Source organism: Podarcis melisellensis, assembly GCF_964234715.1.
Source record: "Podarcis melisellensis genome assembly, chromosome: 8".
In the NCBI taxonomy this organism is placed as follows: domain Eukaryota; kingdom Metazoa; phylum Chordata; class Lepidosauria; order Squamata; family Lacertidae; genus Podarcis; species Podarcis melisellensis.
The window spans coordinates 89399995-89417587 of record NC_138540.1 but is presented as its reverse complement, the minus strand read 5'-3'; the positions used below and the strand labels follow the sequence as shown (position 1 = coordinate 89417587).

General features: G+C 47.0%; 1 protein-coding gene across 1 annotated transcript in view; it reads right to left on the bottom strand.

Annotated features, from left to right (window-relative positions):
• The window catches only part of DLL3 (delta like canonical Notch ligand 3), a 156301-nt gene extending 140346 nt beyond the window's left edge, over window positions 1-15955 (bottom strand). The window contains exons 1-2 of the mRNA XM_081922099.1: window positions 15647-15955; window positions 4579-4824 (exon numbers count right to left, since the gene is read on the bottom strand). Of these exons, the coding sequence (XP_081778225.1) occupies window positions 4579-4824; window positions 15647-15700 (300 nt within the window). The 5' untranslated portion in view covers window positions 15701-15955. The remainder of the gene's footprint in view (window positions 1-4578; window positions 4825-15646) is intronic.
• Window positions 15956-17593: the final 1638 nt, after the last annotated feature.

Below are 17593 nucleotides of genomic sequence, written 5' to 3'. Positions count from 1 at the left end.
GGCATTTTTGTGAAAGAATCACCAGCCTTTTGGAACACAACCTCAACTGCTGGCCCAAACTTGAGGCATTTTTGCTGGGTTTAGTATCGAGTGACATCCCTAAGGATAAAAGGAATGTATTCCTTTACGCAACCGCGGCAGCCAGAATTGTAGTGGCAAAAAACTGGATCAAATACCAGAATTATTAGAATGGAGAACCAAATTTCTTGAATTTGCGGAGATGGCAAAATTAACAGCATCAATTAGAGGCTACTCTAATCAAAAAATTAATAAAGAGCGGGAAAGCGTTAAGGAATACATGAAAAAAGTCGGTGCTGGAGATTAAAAATTAATATGCAAAAGTTTAAAAGTCGCAAGGAGATAGGATAATAATATATTAAGGTTGGAATAACAAATAAAGTGGATAACGCAACAATAACAAAAATAATAGTAGGTAAAGAAGATCCCACACGGCTGGAGGGAAGTACTGGGCTGTGAGGAGGGTGAAGGGATTAATTGTTAAAGATTGGTATAAGATTTAAGAGATTTAAATTTTCATAAAGATTTCTATAAAGAAAGCAGCAAGAAATATCAAATAAAAGTATCAGAGAAGAGATCAGTGTAAATGAAAACATGAGACTTATGGTTTTGTTATGTATGATTTTATTTTGGAGCTGTCTGTATATTTTGGAGTAGTTTGTTGTAAAGAATGTATAGTATGTGAATAAAATAATAAAGGATTTGGAAAAAGAAAGAAGGAAGGAAGGAAGGAAGGAAGGAAGGAAGGAAGGAAGGAAGGAAGGAAGGAAGGAAGGAAGGAAGGAAGGAAGGGAGAGTCGTGTGTCAATCTGGCCTTGCTCCAAGAGAAAGGCCTCTGAAAATGTATAAAGTTAGTAATAAATGTAGGAAATGTAAAGAAAAAGAGGGAACATTTTATCACATGTGGTGGGAACGTAAAAAGGTGAAATCCTTCTGGGAGATGATATATAATGAGCTGAAAAAAATGTTGAAATATACATTTATAAAGAAACCAGAAGCATTTCTATTGGGCATTGTGGGGAATGATATAAACAGAAAACAATATAAGCTCTTTTTATATGCAGTAACAGCAGCAAGAATATTATTGGCCCAAAAATGGAAGCAAGAAGAATTACCGACAATTGAAGAATGGAGGATGAAGTTAATGGACTATGCAGAATTAGATAAACTAACAGGAAGGATTCGAAACCGGCGAGACCAGAAATTCACGGAAGACTGGAGTCAATTTACGAACCATTTGAAAAGTAATTGTGAAGCTCAGACGACGTTTGTAGGTTTGCAAGAAGTTTTGTGAGGAGTATTATTGGAAGTATTGCAAAAATGGAGGATGATTTGTCAAGAGATGTAAAGGCAATATAAAGTTAAGAAATGCCTAAGAAGTGGTGAAAACTGTGGATCATCAGAGGTGCTGATGGAAGCCCAAAAAGATTGTATAAGTGATATGTTTTGTGGTACATTTTATAATTTATATGTTAAAATTAATAAAATATATTATTTTTTAAAAAGAGAGAAAGGCCTGAGGGTGAACATGGTGGCCTAAAAGCTGCTGGGCGGTTTTCCGTCTACTGGCTAAAATGGAGTCAGAGTTGTTTATGGGGTGACACACACATTAAAATAAAAATAAAGAGCTGGCTGTGTGTTTGTAGACCTCTGTTGGCTCCAAATGGTGGCTAGACTGTCCCCACCTCAGTCCAATATTTCCCTCACAATTTCTCCTCAGTCTCCTCTTGTTGTTTTCTACAGCAGCCTTCATTCAAACTCCCAGAGTGTGTCTTAATACTTAATAAAAAACATGACAATTCGATTCAGCAGAACATGCTTGGATCCAAAAATAAATATAAATGGCTGCCTTCCCAACACCACATAGACCAAAATTGTAAAAGAAGAAAAAAAGAAAATTTCTCTCGTTTTCTCCTCAGAACAAGATCTGTGAGGGAACAAGTTGGCGGGGAAACACCTTTAGGGTTACACTCAAATATTAAAATTGTGTATTGTGTTATCTGTTTTCCCTTAACTAAGTGAGGAAAAACAGCAAATAAATTCTTATTAAGCTGGGCTGCACACACGCAAAAGAAGAAGAAGAACCATATTTTTCCATGTATAAGACTATATTTTTTCCTAAATTTTTGAAGTTTAAAATAAGGGGTTGTCTTATACACGGATAGTGTATTTTCTTAATTTTGACTCCCCCCAAATAGGAGGTGTCTTATACATGGAAAAATACGGTAGTAGTAGTAATAATAATAATAATAATATTGAGGGAGGCAGAGCAGCAAATGCCACCCCCACCCCCCCGGCTCCACTCCAAGTCAAGGTACCTAATACCCAAAAGCTGACTAATTTATTTTAGCACCTGAAGCAGAAAATCTCATAACTGCTTCCCCTCTTCCCTGGCAGTAAAATAATATATGATGATAATAATATTAACTTAACAGTTGGCTGTCATGACACCCAAAATCAACAGCCTGAGGCACTTGCCTCATCCTGCCTAATGGCAGGGCCGGCAGTCTTAACAAGGGTATCACTTCTTTAAAGAAGTCCTGGTCAAATTTGTTGCATGTGGATAAACGATACTGGCAAAAAGGAAAAAAAAGAGAAGTATTTACTTGTCTTTTGATAATGTGCACACATTATTGCAACAGGTGGCATCCCAGAAAAGGTACTCTTTTGGTTTTGTTGGTGTTTAGTCATTTAGTGGTGTCCGCCTCTTCGTGACCCCCTGGACCAGAGCATGCCAGGCCTTCCTGTCTTCCACTGCCTCCCGCAATTTGGTCAAACTCATGCTGGTAGCTTCGAGAACACTGTCCCACCATCTCGTCCTCTGTCGTCCTCTTCTCCTTGGGCCTTCCATCTTTCCCAACATCAGGGTCTTTTCTGGGAGTCTTCTCTTCTCATGAGGTGGCCAAAGTCTTGGAGCCTCAGCTTCAGGATCTGTCCTTCCAGGGAGCACTCAGGGCTGATTTCCTTCAGAATGGAGAGGTTGGATCTTCTTGCGTTTTGCCGCTTCCACGCATGAGCGTGACGTCATTTTGAGTGTATGCGCATACGCGAGCGGCAAAACCCGGATGTTACGCGCTTCGTTACTTCCGGGTTGCCGCGGAGCTCAACTCGAACGCGCTCAACCCAAAGCACATTCAATTGGAGGTATGATTGTATCAGTAACTAAGTCTGCCTTCAGGGATCCAACTGTGAACTGATGTAAGTAAACTTCTTTGATTGACTTTGACAGGGCTGTCTTTACCCACGGGTGTGGGACACCCAGACTCCGAATTCTGGGGGGTGCCAGGGGCCTGCAGCTGAAGCCACCTAAGCTCTTAACTACCCACCAGTTATGAAATAATAATATACCTAGGTATTACCAAAATGTATACCTACTGTTTCACTAAAGGACTTTCAATTTTGTGCGCTCATTTACCAAAGACACGCCACGCCATCAGTGGCACTCTCTGCTTTTCCCCCTCAAGTTTGTGGGATCGAAAGAAAAATCATCCGGCGAACCGTTTCCAACCCGCTAAGAAAAGAAATATGGGAAGAAGGGAGGGCAACCCCACGCCTGTTTTTGTTTGGAGATTTGTTTTGTGGGGGAGCTGCCACGCTGTTCCACGCCTCCTCTCTTAACCGTGCTTTAATTGCTGCAAATTAATTAAAACCTTGGAAGCTTCCCGCAGCAAGAGGCTCCGGCGGTGGGTTGGGGAGGCGAAGGCGAGGCGAAGGAGCCTCCAGCCCGAGGCTGCAACTGTAGAAGGAGCCCAGGAGAGAAATAACCGGCAGTCGGAGTCACTAGTGGAGCCATGGACTTGTTTCGTCTCTGGTTAGGGATGGCGCTGGTGGATCTTTGCACTTCGGTGGCTCATATGCTAAAGACTGCCCTGGACTTTGAATAAGATTGTGGTGTCTTTATTTTTTTAAGGATTCAGGGAACTTTCCAGGAACGTACAATTCAATCTGAAACAGACCGGATTGTATAATAGTGAGAGGCTCACACGAGCCTGCAACTAGCTATCTGCTGTGCTTGTAAAAAGGGGAATGTAAGCTCTGCTAATGAATAAGACTGTGGTGTCTTTATTCTGTTAAGAGGGATTCAAGGGAACTTGCCAGGAACGTACAATTCAATAATAGTGAGGGGCTTACACGAGCCTGCAACCAGCTATCTGCTGTGCATGTAAAAAGGGGAATGGAAACTCTGCTAAGTAAAGGAACTTGCTAGAGCAAGTTAGGAAGGAGATTAATAAACAATATATCTTCTCCTGCCACCCTGAACATTCCCACACATTCAAGTAAATCAATAAAAATACTTAACTGAGGTTCGGCAGCCCCCAACAGATATCCTAGCCCCCTAGACATGCCGCAACACATCTTTTCCCATACCTTCTTGCTGCACACTAAAGTACAGAAACAAGGCATGTGCCAGACAGAAAATGCCCACTATATGGGACACAGGTAACAAATTCATCAGGATCCCCTGGGAGAAAGGGGTGCAGAGCACGTCTTCCTGTCCTGAGTTTGAAACCGAGAGGCTCAGAACATGCAGAGCTGAGGCCTGGGGGGAAAGGAGCTCACCGGCCACTTGAAGTGGAAAGGGACCCGGATAGGCCCGCTGGTGGCCACGGCATTGTGGTCAGCAGGGACGATGTCGCTCAAGGCTGCCCCAAAGGTGCAGGGGGGCTCTGGAGAAACCACGGCCTGGGCGTGCTTCAGGCAGACACGGAAGAAGAGGCGGCAGGGCTGGCCGCCGTGGCAGAAGCTCCGTAGGCTGGTGGTGGTGAAGGAGTGGACTTGAAGTTCAAAGACGCCAGCCAGCTCAGCCTGTGAGCAATAAAGAGAGGGTGGGGGGAAACCAGTTAACGCAGGAGAATCCTTGCAGCCCCCTCCCTTCTCAGCTACAGTGGTGCCCCGCAAGACGAATGCCTTGCAAGACGAGAAACCCGCTAGACGAAAGGGTTTTCCGTTTTTCGATGCGCTTCGCAAGACGAATTTCCCTATGGGCTTGCTTCGCAAGACAAAAAAGTCTTGCGATTTTTTCCGCTCCCCCCCTTTTTCTAAGCCGCTAATAGCGCTAATCTGCTAAGCCGCTAATAGGGTTGCTTCGCAAGATGAAAAAACCGCTAGACGAAGAGACTCGCGGAACGGATTATTTTCGTCTTGCGAGGCACCACTGTATTACAGGAACACAGGAGGCTATCTGTCTGATACTGAATCAGACCATTGGGTCCATCCAGATTAGCATTTTCTGCACTGATTGGTGATACGATACGATACAATATCTTTATTGTCATTGTCCCATACAGAACAATGAAATGGAAAAATCTACATAAGACATTCAAAAACCCCTAAAAACTCTGAAACCCCATTTTAAAATACAATATACTCCTATAGAGATTCCTTATACAGTACTGCGTTTAAAACTAGAAATGCATTTGGGTAGAAACTGTTTCTCAGGTGGCTAGTCCTGGTCTTTATAACCCTGTACGGTGGCTCTGCAAGATTTCTGCTAGGGGTCTTTTCACAGCCCTTCCTGGAAATGCTGCTAAGAATTTAATCTAGGATTTCCTGCATCGTGCACAGCAAATGTTCTGCCACTGAACTATTCATTTATTGATACCAATATTTTTATACCACTATGTCATAAATAAGGGACGCACGTGGCGCTGTGGTCTAAACTGAGCCTCTTGGATTTGCTGATCGGAAGGTCGGCGGTTCGAATCCCCGCGACAGGGTGAGCTCCCGGTGCTCGGTCCCTGCTCCTGCCAACCTAGCAGTTCGAAAGCACCTCAAAGTGCAAGTAGATAAATAGGTACCGCTCCGGCAGGAAGGTAAACAGCGTTTCCGTGCGCTGCTCTGGTTTGCCAGAAGCGGCTTAGTCATGCTGGCCACATGACCTGGAAAAACTGTCTGCGGACAAACGTCAGCTCCCTTGGCCAGTAAAGTTAGAGGAGAACGCAACCACAGAGCAGTCTGCGACTGGACTTAATGGTCAGGGGTCCTCTACCTTTACGTCATAAATAGATATAGATGGTTATATATTTTTCTGTGTATAACCCCCCCCCCATGTATAAGACGCCCCCTATTTTGGGGGACTCAAAATTAAGAAAATAGGGGGAGACTGCCAAGGGTTGTTAGGCTGTTTTGGGGGGGACTGTCGAAAATCGATCACCCAACGCGCAAATACTGACAAACGCGAGCGTCGCTGAAGCCACAAATCGTCTGCCCATTCAACGCCGGCAGCCGCCAAACAACTGCCCAATTGCCACAGCGGCAGCCAATCACAAACAGCCCTTGTGACAACCACCAATCGCCCACCCTTTCAACGCTGAGATTCTCCTGCTCACAGCTGAAACCAATCACCCCCTCCCGCACTACCTGTGTATGAGGTGAGCCCCAATTTTTAACATATTTTTAAATAAATAAAAAACCTCATCTTAAGCACGGAAAAATATGGTGCATCTCAAAGCAGTTTACAGCGATAGAAACATAAAACCATACAAAGGCTAAATGCAGACATCAATTAAACATTATGAAAGGATGAATTCTTAACTGCCTTCATAGGCTTGGTCGAAAAGAAAAGTTGGTCCAGTTATTCCATACTGTTGGCAGAGTATCCCACAGGGCTGGGCCAATGACAAAGAAGACTTGGTTTCTCATTGTCAGATGAGCCTCACCAAGTTGGGGAATGACCAACAACGTACCTGAAGCCGGTGTTAGAAACTCGGATATATAAACTAGGCACCAAATGGCTCCTTAAACCAACGCTGCAGTCGCCAAAACAGAATGTCCAATTGCCATTTGGGGGCCAGACGGCTCTAAAGACTTTTCAAATAATGGACTGACTGTGATGGATTCTCAGTTAAACATCTGGCTAGTTCAGATGGCAACCTTGAGCTAGGTTAAGAGCTTTGAGAACTGAAAGAAGAGAAGTCACTTGGTCGAGGGATAGTCCACATATATTTGTTGTTGTTTAGTTGTTTAGTCGTGTCCAACTCTTCGTGATCCCCTGGACCAGAGCATGCCAGGCACTCCTGTCTTCCACTGCCTCCCGCATCTGAAGAAGTGTGCATGCACACGAAAGCTCATACCAAGAACTAACTTAGTTGGTCTTTAAGGTGCTACTGGAAGGATTTTTTTTTGTTTTGCCTCCCGCAGTTTGGTCAAACTCACACTGGTAGCTTCGAGAACACTGTCCCACCATCTCGTCCTCTGTCGTCCCCTTCTCCTTGCGCCCTCCATCTATCCCAGCATCAGGGTCTTTTCACATATATATTGCCCTATTATTCCAACCTCTTTTTCTTAACAGTGACTCTTCTTGCTCAGGCTGCCCAGAAAACGCAATTAGGTTCCAGAAATTCATTTCTGATTGTGCAGATAGAATAGAACCGACAGAATACTATAGGGTGGGGTATTAGTGTGTGAAAACAGTCCAAATCCAATGATCCCCAGATGGTGGAGACATCAGGTGCCATTATGACGCCCAGGAATCTTCACTTGGTCGCAAGTGGTCCAAAGCCGGGTGCAAAATGCGCCTAGAGCCTGGCTAATTTCAAACACTGCCTGCAGCAGATCTCAGTGATCTGAGCTGGGATGTAAGGGTTCAGGTAATCCCTGAGGTGCCCTTGACCTAAGTTGTTCAAGAACCTTGAACCTAGCTCAGCAGTAAGTGGCAGTAACAATGTCCTTACTCCTTCCTCACAGCCTTTTATCCAGGCAGGAAGTGAAATGTCCACATTGGGCAACGGTCAGCTAGCCAACCTCCAAGTTATGCTCTGGACCCAATATGCTTGCCCTGAGGCCTCAGCCCACAACCCCCCAGGCAGGGTGGGGGGCTGCACTGCAGATGATCGCAAACCACAAACTTCATGGGTACGCAAACTAAGGCCCAGGGGCCGGATCCGTCCCAATCACCTTCTTAATCCAGCCCGCCGACAGTCCAGGAATCAGTGTGTTTTTACATGAGTAGAATGTGTCCTTTTATTTAAAATGCATCTCTGGGTTATTTGTGGGGCATAGGAATTCGTTCATCACCCACCCCCAATACAGTCTGGCCCCCCACAAGGTCTGAGAGACAGTGGACTGGCCCCCTGCTGAAAAAGTTTGCTGACCTCTGAAACTTCATAAACCCCCTCCAATGCTGCAGCCAGTTCCCAGAGTACAGTGGTACCTCAGGTTAAGAACTTAATTCATTCCGGAGGTCCGTTCTTAACCTGAAACTGTTCTTAACCTGAGATACCACTTTAGCTAATGGGGCCTCCTGCTGCCACCGTGCCACTGCTGCACAATTTCTGTTCTCATCCTGAAGCAAAGTTCTTAACCCGAGATACTATTTATGGGTTAGTGGAGTCTGTAACCTGATGTGTCTGTAACCAGAGGTACCACTGTGCTTATGGCTGCCAACCTTTTCAGAAGCTCTTGCAGGGGTGTCTTACCCATAGACATTAGTTACGCGGGGCGCCAGGGTGCCAGATTTTGGAGGGTGCCACAGGCTGAGTGTCCAGGGCAGCCCGCCCCCCTCCTCTCAGCCGCCCATCGGAGCATGCTGCATCTGGCTCAGTGAAGCCCCTTCGCATCCCCCTCCTGACGGGGCTGCCTGGGTGCCTGACGGGCGCGATCGGGGGTGGGCGCAGGGCACCCCTCTCTGGCCGCGTCGCTGCCTGTGCAACTCCCTGCGGAGTCTGCGAGCGGAGCAGGGAAGTGCCCTGTGCGATCCTGATGCCGAGCGAGGATGGCAGAGCCGGCAAACTACCTGATCTGCTTGCTGGCCCTCCGGTGGCGCAGACTTCCCCGGACGGGGGCATTTCAGGGGCACCAGGTGCTTAGAGGGAGGTTTCGTGGGAGGCCATCTGGGTTGCAATCTGGGTGCCTCTTAGTTATGTGCAGCGCCAAGCGCACATTGGACCACGCAATGTAAAGGAGCCAGACCAAAGCGCGCCCCCCTGAAAGGTCAACAACTCTGGAAAACGGAGAGATATTTGCACCATGGCGCCGGATATGCTTAAGACAGCCCTGAGCTCTTGTGCCAGGAACTACAGCTGGATTTGGCAACATCACCTTGCCAACAAAGGTCCATATAAGTTCAAGCTATGGTTTTCCCAGTAGTGATGTATGGAAGTGAGAGCTGGACCATAAAGAAGGCTGAACGCCGAAGAATGGATGCTTTTGAATTCTGGTGCTGGAGGAGACTCTTGAGAGTCCCATGGACTGCAAGAAGATCCAACCGATCCATTCTGAAGGAAATCAGCCCTGAGTGCTCACTGGAAGGACAGATCCTGAAGCTGAGGCTCCAAGACTTTGGCCACCTCATGAGAAGAGAAGACTCCCTGGAAAAGACCCTGATGTTGGGAAAGATGGAGGGCACAAGGAGAAGGGGACGACAGAGGACGAGATGGTGGGACAGTGTTCTCGAAGCTACGAACATGAGTTTGACCAAACTGCGGGAGGCAGTGGAGGACAGGAGTGCCTGGCGTGCTCTGGTCCAGGGGGTCACGAAGAGGCGGACACGACTAAACAACTAAACAACAACAACCAGTTGAAAGTGTTCATCTCCATGCTGTCAAAAAATTGCCTGCTGATTTCTACAAACTGTTGGTGAGTAGGGCTGTCATATTTCAAAAAGTAAAAATCCAAACACAAAAGTTCTTGAACTTTTAAAAAAATCTTTTGGGGCAAAATTTTGCAGGACATTTTGTCGTTTCCCCACCCATACGCTGCTTCTGACCGCAGTGTTCCGGCATCCTGTTCTCACATTGGCCAACCAGATGGCTGTGGGGAACATGTTGCCCAGAAACGTGCATCATGTTCCCCACCCCATCAACATCATCTGAGCAAGACAAGGGCTCTTTCTTCCTCTGAGCTCTTTTTGCAGAGAAAGCAATGTCTCATTCCCAGACACTCCCATTTAGAGCAGGACTCTGTAGTCACTCTCCCAGTCTCTTTCTTTATGCCCCCACCTCCTTTTACAACAGTAGCGAACCATATACAGTCATACCTCGGGTTACAGATGCTTCAGGTTGTGTTTTTTCGGGTTATGAACTGCCAAAACCCGGAAGTACCAGAACGGGTTAATTCCAGGTTCATGCATGCGCAGAAGCACTAAATCGCACATGCGCAGAAGCACCGAATTGCAACCTGCACGTGCGCAGCTGTCGGTTGCGAACACTGCAGCTTGTGAACGTGCATCCCGCACGGATCACATTCGCAACCCGAGCATCCACTGCTCTTACAACAGAATCTAGATTACAGTCTACATTAATTACACTGCACACTTTCCCTCCATTCTGGAAACAGCGGTTCTTGGCCTTCCATTGATCTCTGCTTAGACATTTCCGTTGTGCATCTCTCTCTCTCTCTCTCTCTCTCTCTCTCTCTCTCTCTCTCTCTCTCATATACACACACAGAACATTTCACACAAATTCCACCCTACTTTCCCGACTCTGGAGGTAGATATATTTGTGTGTTTTGGCGGCAGGAGGGAAGGAGACTAGCTTCCTGGAGGAACTGTAAAGACTTTATAGACCTAGCACCTGCCCCACTTTTGAGAGGAAACCCTCGCACTTTTGCAAACAGCCACGTGAAACAAATTTGCTGCTCTGCTGCTTCTCTGAATCTATGGCCAGATAGCTCACCCATCAGATGCTTCCTGAAGCGGCCCCGGCATGGTGGAAATTAGACTGACCTCGACTAGAGCCAGGGCCTTTTTGGCTGTGGCCCCGGCCTGGTGGAACGCTCTGTCACAAGAGACCAGGGCCCTGCGGGACTTGACATCTTTCCGCAGGGTCTGCAAGACAGAGCTGTTCCACCAGGCCTTTGGGCAGGATGCAGTTTGACTTACAGTGGTACCTTGGGTTACAGACGCTTCAGGTTACAGACGCTTCAGGTTACAGACTCCGCTAACCCAGAAATAGTACCTCGGGTTAAGAACTTTGCTTCAGGTGTAGAACAGAAATTGCACGGTGGCGGCGCAGCAGCAGCAGCAGCAGCGGGAGGCCCCATTAGCTAAAGTGGTGCTTCAGGTTAAGAACAGTTTCAGGTTAAGAACGGACCTCCGGAATGAATTAAGTTCTTAACCCGAGGTACCACTGTGCATGCTTTCCTGGAAGGGTTTACGAGAATGAATGCAGCCTAAGCCTAAACTTAATTGCAGCCAGAGTTTATTATTTATTATGGTACATTTTTGGGACAAGAAGCTACAGTTAGAACTGGATATGGAACAACTGATTGGTTCAAAATTGGGAAAGGAGTACGACAAGGCTGTATTTTGTCTCCCTGCTTATTTAACTTATATGCAGAATTCATCATGCGAAAGGCTGGGCTGGATGAATCCCTAGCCGGAATTAAGATTGCCGGAAGAAATATCAACAACCTCAGATATGCAGATGACACAACCTTGATGGCAGAAAGTGAGGAGGAATTAAAGAACCTTTTAATGAGGGTGAAAGAGGAGAGCGCAAAATATGGTCTGAAGCTCAACATCAAAAAAACGAAGATCATGGCCACTGGTCCCATCACCTCCTGGCAAATAGAAGGGGAAGAAATGGAGGTAGTGAGAGATTTTACTTTCTTGGGCTCAATGATCACTGCAGATGGTGACAGCAGCCACGAAATTAAAAGACGCCTGCTTCTTGGGAGAAGGGCAATGACAGGCCTAGACAGCATCTTGAGAAGTAGAGACATCACCTTGCCAACAAAGGTTCGTATAGTTAAAGCTATGGTTTTCCCAGTAGTGATGTATGGAAGTGAGAGCTGGACCATAAAGAAGGCTGATCGCCGAAGAATTGATGCTTTTGAATTATGGTGCTGGAGGAGACTCTTGAGAGTCCCATGGACTGCAAGAAGATCAAACCTCTCCATACTGAAGGAAATCAACCCTGAGTGCTCACTGGAAGGACAGATTGTGAAGCTGAGGCTCCAGTACTTTGGCCACCTCATGAGAAGAGAAGACTCCCTGGAGAAGACCCTGATGTTGGGAAAGATGGAGGGCACAAGAAGAAGGGGACGGCAGAGGACGAGATGGTTGGATAGTGTTTTCGAGGTTACCAGCATGAGTTTGACCAAACTGCGGGAGGCAGTGGAGGACAGAGGTGCCTGGCGTTCTCTGGTCCATGGGGTCACGAAGAGTCGGACACGACTAAACGACTAAACAACAACATGGTACATTTTAGATCTCTCCTTCATTCCTGAATTCCAGAGGATTGGACTTGATATCCTTTGGGGTAACTTCCAAATCTATGATTCTATGACCGTTCCTTCAAGTCTGAGTCTGAGGTGGCACACGCTGTTCTCGCCCTCTCCATTTAATCCCCACAACAGCCCTGAGAAGTAGGTTATGCTGAGAGACAGTGACAGGCCCAAGGCCACCCAGGCAGCTTCATGGATGAGTGGAGATTTGAACCCGGCTCTCTGGTCCGAGTCGGACACTCTAACCACAATCCAGAATCTGCTTTTTTCAACACCAAGAAGATAAATAAACTTTATTTGCATTAGCAACAGTAAAACATTACAGTATCTGCAGAAAAGGAAATTTGATATAAAAGCACAATTTAAAGTCCTGAATCAGAAAGGCTGAAACTACATTTAATAACCATGATCCAAAACACTGCCAGAAAAAGGGTTTCAACACCAAGGGTCAACTTTGGAATAATAAAGATGGGGTGGGGTGAGGGACGACGACACACAGTTCCAAAAACACCTGAAAGACTAATTTATCGTGGCAAGAACCAAGCACACAAAGAGGACAGTAAAGAAGGGTGTGGAAAATTTGTTGAATATCTGAAAAACATGTGATGTGCAAATAACACTGGTGGGTTTTCAAGAAGCACTGTGAAAGCAGAGATATATTGTTAAAAAGAAATAGGAGTGGAAGGGAAGGGAAGTTTAATGGCAATATAAACAGAGGAATGCGTAAACTGAGAAGTAATTATGGATGATTGTCAGAGAAGCTGAAGGAAGTCTAAAAAGAATCAAATTTGTGAAAATTTGACAGAATTGTATATTTGTGTTGGAAAATAATAAAAAATATTTATTTTTTTAAAAAAGTAAAGAAGGGTGTGTGTGTGTCAAAAAAGAAGAACACTGTGCTTACATGCTGGTCCAGCGGAGACGGGAGGAATTGCGATGCAAGATTAAAATGCAAATGGCCTGGCAAGAAAGAGCACAGGTCAGGGTGGGTAGGAAGAGGGTAAGATTTAAGTGTAAAAACAAGAGTTGTTAGACAGTGGAACGGCCTCCCTAGGGAGGTGGCGGACTCTCCTTCCCTGAAGGTTTTGAGGCAGAGGTTGGATGGCCATCTGTCATGGATGCTTTAGCTGAGATTCCTGCATTCCAAGGGGGGGTTGGACTAGATGACCCCCAGGGATCCTTCTGACCGATTCCATGACTGCACTGATGTCTATATAACAAATCTAAGAAGAGACCTGTTGGATCAGGCCAAGGGTGCATCTAATCCAGTATCCTGTTCTTGCAGTGGCCAACCAGATCTGTGGATCCCAAATAAAGGTCCATGCTATGGGGCAGAGAGGACTTCTGGGGGTGCCTCCAAACAGCCACAAATGCTGCAAGAAATCTACTAATAAAGCAATACTTCCATGTGCAGATCTCTCTCTCTCTCTCTCTCTCTCTCTCTCTCTCTCTCTCTCTCTCTCTCTCTCACACACACACACACACACACACACACACACCCTAACCCAGACCAAGAAAGTTGCAATCATTAGGTGGAAGAAAACATCTGCTCTTTTTATTCCTGTCCTTCAGGTCAATGCCTTCTGCAACCAGGCGGGGGCCCCGTTGCCAGGTCAGAGAAGGGGAGTAGCCAAGGCGAGGGGCTTATCACTCCTGCTCAATATTTCATGCCAACAGCACACAAGAACAAACATCCATGTGCTCATATGCCCAAACAGATTGCTGAGCTAGAGATTTTTTTAAAGTCTAGAACAGTGGTGGCCAAACAGTGGTGGCTGTTGCTGAACTCCCATCATCCCTAACTTTTGGCTATGGCGGATGGAGGTTTGAAAAGGCAAAAGTTTAGGAGAGGAAAAACCCAGTTCACAAAGGATTCAGCAACAAGTTTTCATGGGGGCCACAGGCAACAAAGACAAAACGGCGCTTTGATTCAAGAAAGATCCCGATTCATTTAACTGCTCTTCTCTTTACCACACACACAACAACCAAATCTAAGCAAACTTCAACCCCAAAACTTCTCTTTTTAGAACACCGTCATCCACTCTAATTAAAATCCCAGTTTTGGGGAAGGGGCTGTGCACAGACAATTCTCTAAATCCCCTAACAGAAGACATTTCAAGATCTTGCCCTTTTAATCACTGTGCAATTGCTGCACCAGAATCTTAGTCTCACCAGACACCCGTTATCATCACTCGTGCAAACAGCGTTTTCCGAAAGTGTGCCCAAAGCTGGTGTACTGAGCTGCCTCTGGAATTGCACAGTGATGGGGAAGTGATAAATGCATATTCTGTACGCACATCAATAAAACATCAGCCTGCACCCCACCTCTTCATTCAATCTGGATTGAAATCTGAGCGCTTCTTTTTCAAAAAAAAAAAAACCTGTTGCAAACAACCCACTTGCGATATGGCAACAACCCATTTACAGTATGAAGCCCTTGTCAGGAAGCAGCCTAATTAAAAATCACATTTTGTCTTAAACGCAGTATAAAAAACTTCTGAAGACAACAGCAGATGTGCTCCACACACGTTCCTTTTGCTTTACCAACCCAGGACCAGATTCCTTTAAAAACAAACAACTTCCTTCTGTTCTGCTCTATTTCCGAAGGATTTAGTAACAACCACAGTTGCTTAAATTAAGAGTGTTGGATGAGGACCGGGCCACTCAGCCATGCCCTCCCCACATGACCTTGGTCCATCAACCTAACCAACCTCAGTTGCTGAAAGGATAAAATGGGGGGAGCCATATATACTACATTTAGGTCCTTGGAAGAAAGGCAGGATATACAGTTAATAAGAAGGAACTATTATAAAGATCCAAAGTTTCTTGATAGCACTTGTTTAGGCAAGTCCTATCTAGAGATTGGCCCAAAAGGCTGCACACATTTCCCACCTATACACAGCAATGTGGACTAGAAACTTGAAAAACCCGGCATCTGACACGTCCTTCCTTTTACTATGATCATCTTGCCCGAGACCTCGGGGTTTGCAACCTGAAGGCTGGCGTGCCAAACGCAGCCTTCTTCTCCAGAGCGCACGCAAACGGACCAGTCTCCTTCCATAGGTGCCAACTCCCTGAGTCCCCGGGCACCCGCAAAATTCTATCAAGGGGCCCGGGGTACCCACAAATTTCGGTGCCAGGGCCATGCACGTTGCACGGCACCCACGGCGGCGGGGCCAAGTTGACACTCCTGTCTGTCTCCTACTCAACAGTAAAACTTGGGCAGATAGATACCCAAGTACTCGTCTGTACCCACACGAGCGCAAGGGCTACTTTATTCGCAGCAAACCACCCGGTCCTCCTCGGATTCACCTAAAATCGCCGTGAACGGGCATCGGGAGCGGGAGGCGAAGGCACCTTTAACTCCTACAGCCCTCCTCGCGCGTAGGAAACGGCGCGTTTCGCCAGCGGGTCCGGCTGCGCGCTCTCTTTACGCGCGAGAATCCGATCGCTGCGCACTCACCCGCGGGGCGCACAGCAGCGCCAGGAAGCCGGAGAAGAGGAGGCGGAGAGCCATGTAGCCGGGACTCCAAGGAGAGGAGGAAGGCGAGCTCCTGAGACTCTGCAGAGAGCCAAGTCCCCGGCGAGCGGCGTCCAAGAGCAGCAGCAGAAGGGGAGAAGTGGAGCCAAAGCGGCGGGGAGCGCAGACGAAGCCGCAGGTGCCGCCCTGGGGAACAGGCTGGAGATCAAACAGAAGCAGGAAGGCACGCGCGCAGCTTATGAATGGAAGCGTAAAGGGGCCCCTCCGAAGCTCTTATAGGCAGGGCGGGCCTTGGCCCCGCCTCCGGCAGCCAGAGGCCACGCCCCTCGGAGAAGCAAAAACTTTCCAAACCGCTCCCCCCCCAACCCCAACCGACTCCCCCCGACGTCTTCCCTTTTCTTCTTTGCACAATGAGACCTGCTAGCTGCTGTATTAGAGGGAACGCCGAGAGGAAACAGGCAGGACGCCTGGGTCCCTTTGGAACAGTCGAGGGAGAGAGTGGCTGGTTGGTTGGAGCAGAGAGTCGCTGGTTGCTTTTTTCTCTCTTTCTTATTCAGTTCTCTCAACATGCAGCAGCTTCACCAAGATATATAATGAAATATGGCACCTTGATCCAGGAGCTGGTGTTTCGGGAACACGTTCAAAATAACACCCAAATAACATTCAGGTCTTATCCTGTTGTTGTTATTGTTGTTGTTGTTGAGTCGTTTAGTCGTGTCCGCCTCTTCGTGACCCGCTGGACCAGAGCACGCCAGGCACTCCTGTCTTCTGGACCATAAAGAAGGCTGATCGCCAAAGAATGGATGCTTTTGAATTCTGGTGCTGGAGGAGACTCTTGAGAGTCCCATGGACTGCAAGAAGATCCAACCTCTCCATTCTGAAGGAAACCAGCCCTGAGTGCTCACTGGAAGGACAGATCCTGAAGCTGAGGCTCCAAGAATTTGGCCACCTCAGGAGAAGAGAAGACTCCCTGGAAAAGACCCTGATGTGGGGAAAGATGGAGGGCACAAGGAGAAGGGGATGACAGAGGACGAGATAGTGGGACAGTGTTCTCGAAGCTACCAGCATGAGTTTGACCAAACTGCGGGAGGCAGTGGAAGACAGGAGTGCCTGGCGTGCTCTGGTCCAGGGGGTCACGAAGAGGCGGACACGACTAAACGACTCAACAACAACAATAGCAGGAAGCCCCCTGAAAAAGCAGCTTTCCTCAGATGGAGATGCAGCACCAGGGAAAGCAAAACTGCACCCGTTGAATTTCTGCCCTCTAGGCATCTGTTTGAGGCAAAGAACCTAGAGGGCAGGTTCTCTTTAACAGTTTGAAAGGAGCAGATAATCAAGTTGTCCGTTCTCTACAAGAGCTTCCGCCTCTGTTTCTCTCAAGTTTTATTTTACAAAATCTCCCCCATCTCTCTCTCTATGGCTGGAACCGTACAGCAGTGGTTTTTATTCAGTTTGAAAGGTTCTGGGGAGAGGGGCATTCTGAGAACAGCAGGATTGCTCCAGCTGTATGCTAATCGTAGCACCTGCCCCCTTAAAAGTCTCTGGAGCCAGCACTGTCCTTCCAAGTCCTTGGACTCTGCGGTCTCCCATCCCCAGCGTGTTGGCGGGTCTCATTGATAACCAACTGGATTTGCTTCCAAGTAAATACAGTTTTTCTGCCCACGTTTCTTAATCCCATCAAGCGCTCCAGCTCATCCTCATCATGTGCAAGAAAACTAACATCATATTTAAAACTCCCCAGGGGTGGGGGGGAGTGCTGGCATATAACCTAAGCACCAGACAGCGTTATTGGAGGTTTCCTGTTTGACTCCGGATTGATGGCTCCGAAAATTATAGCAAACGACACTTGTTGAAAAATTCTCGAAACGTCTAAAAGCAAAAAATAGCAACACAGGGTGTGATGGATTGCCCAGTAGGCAGACTTAAGCA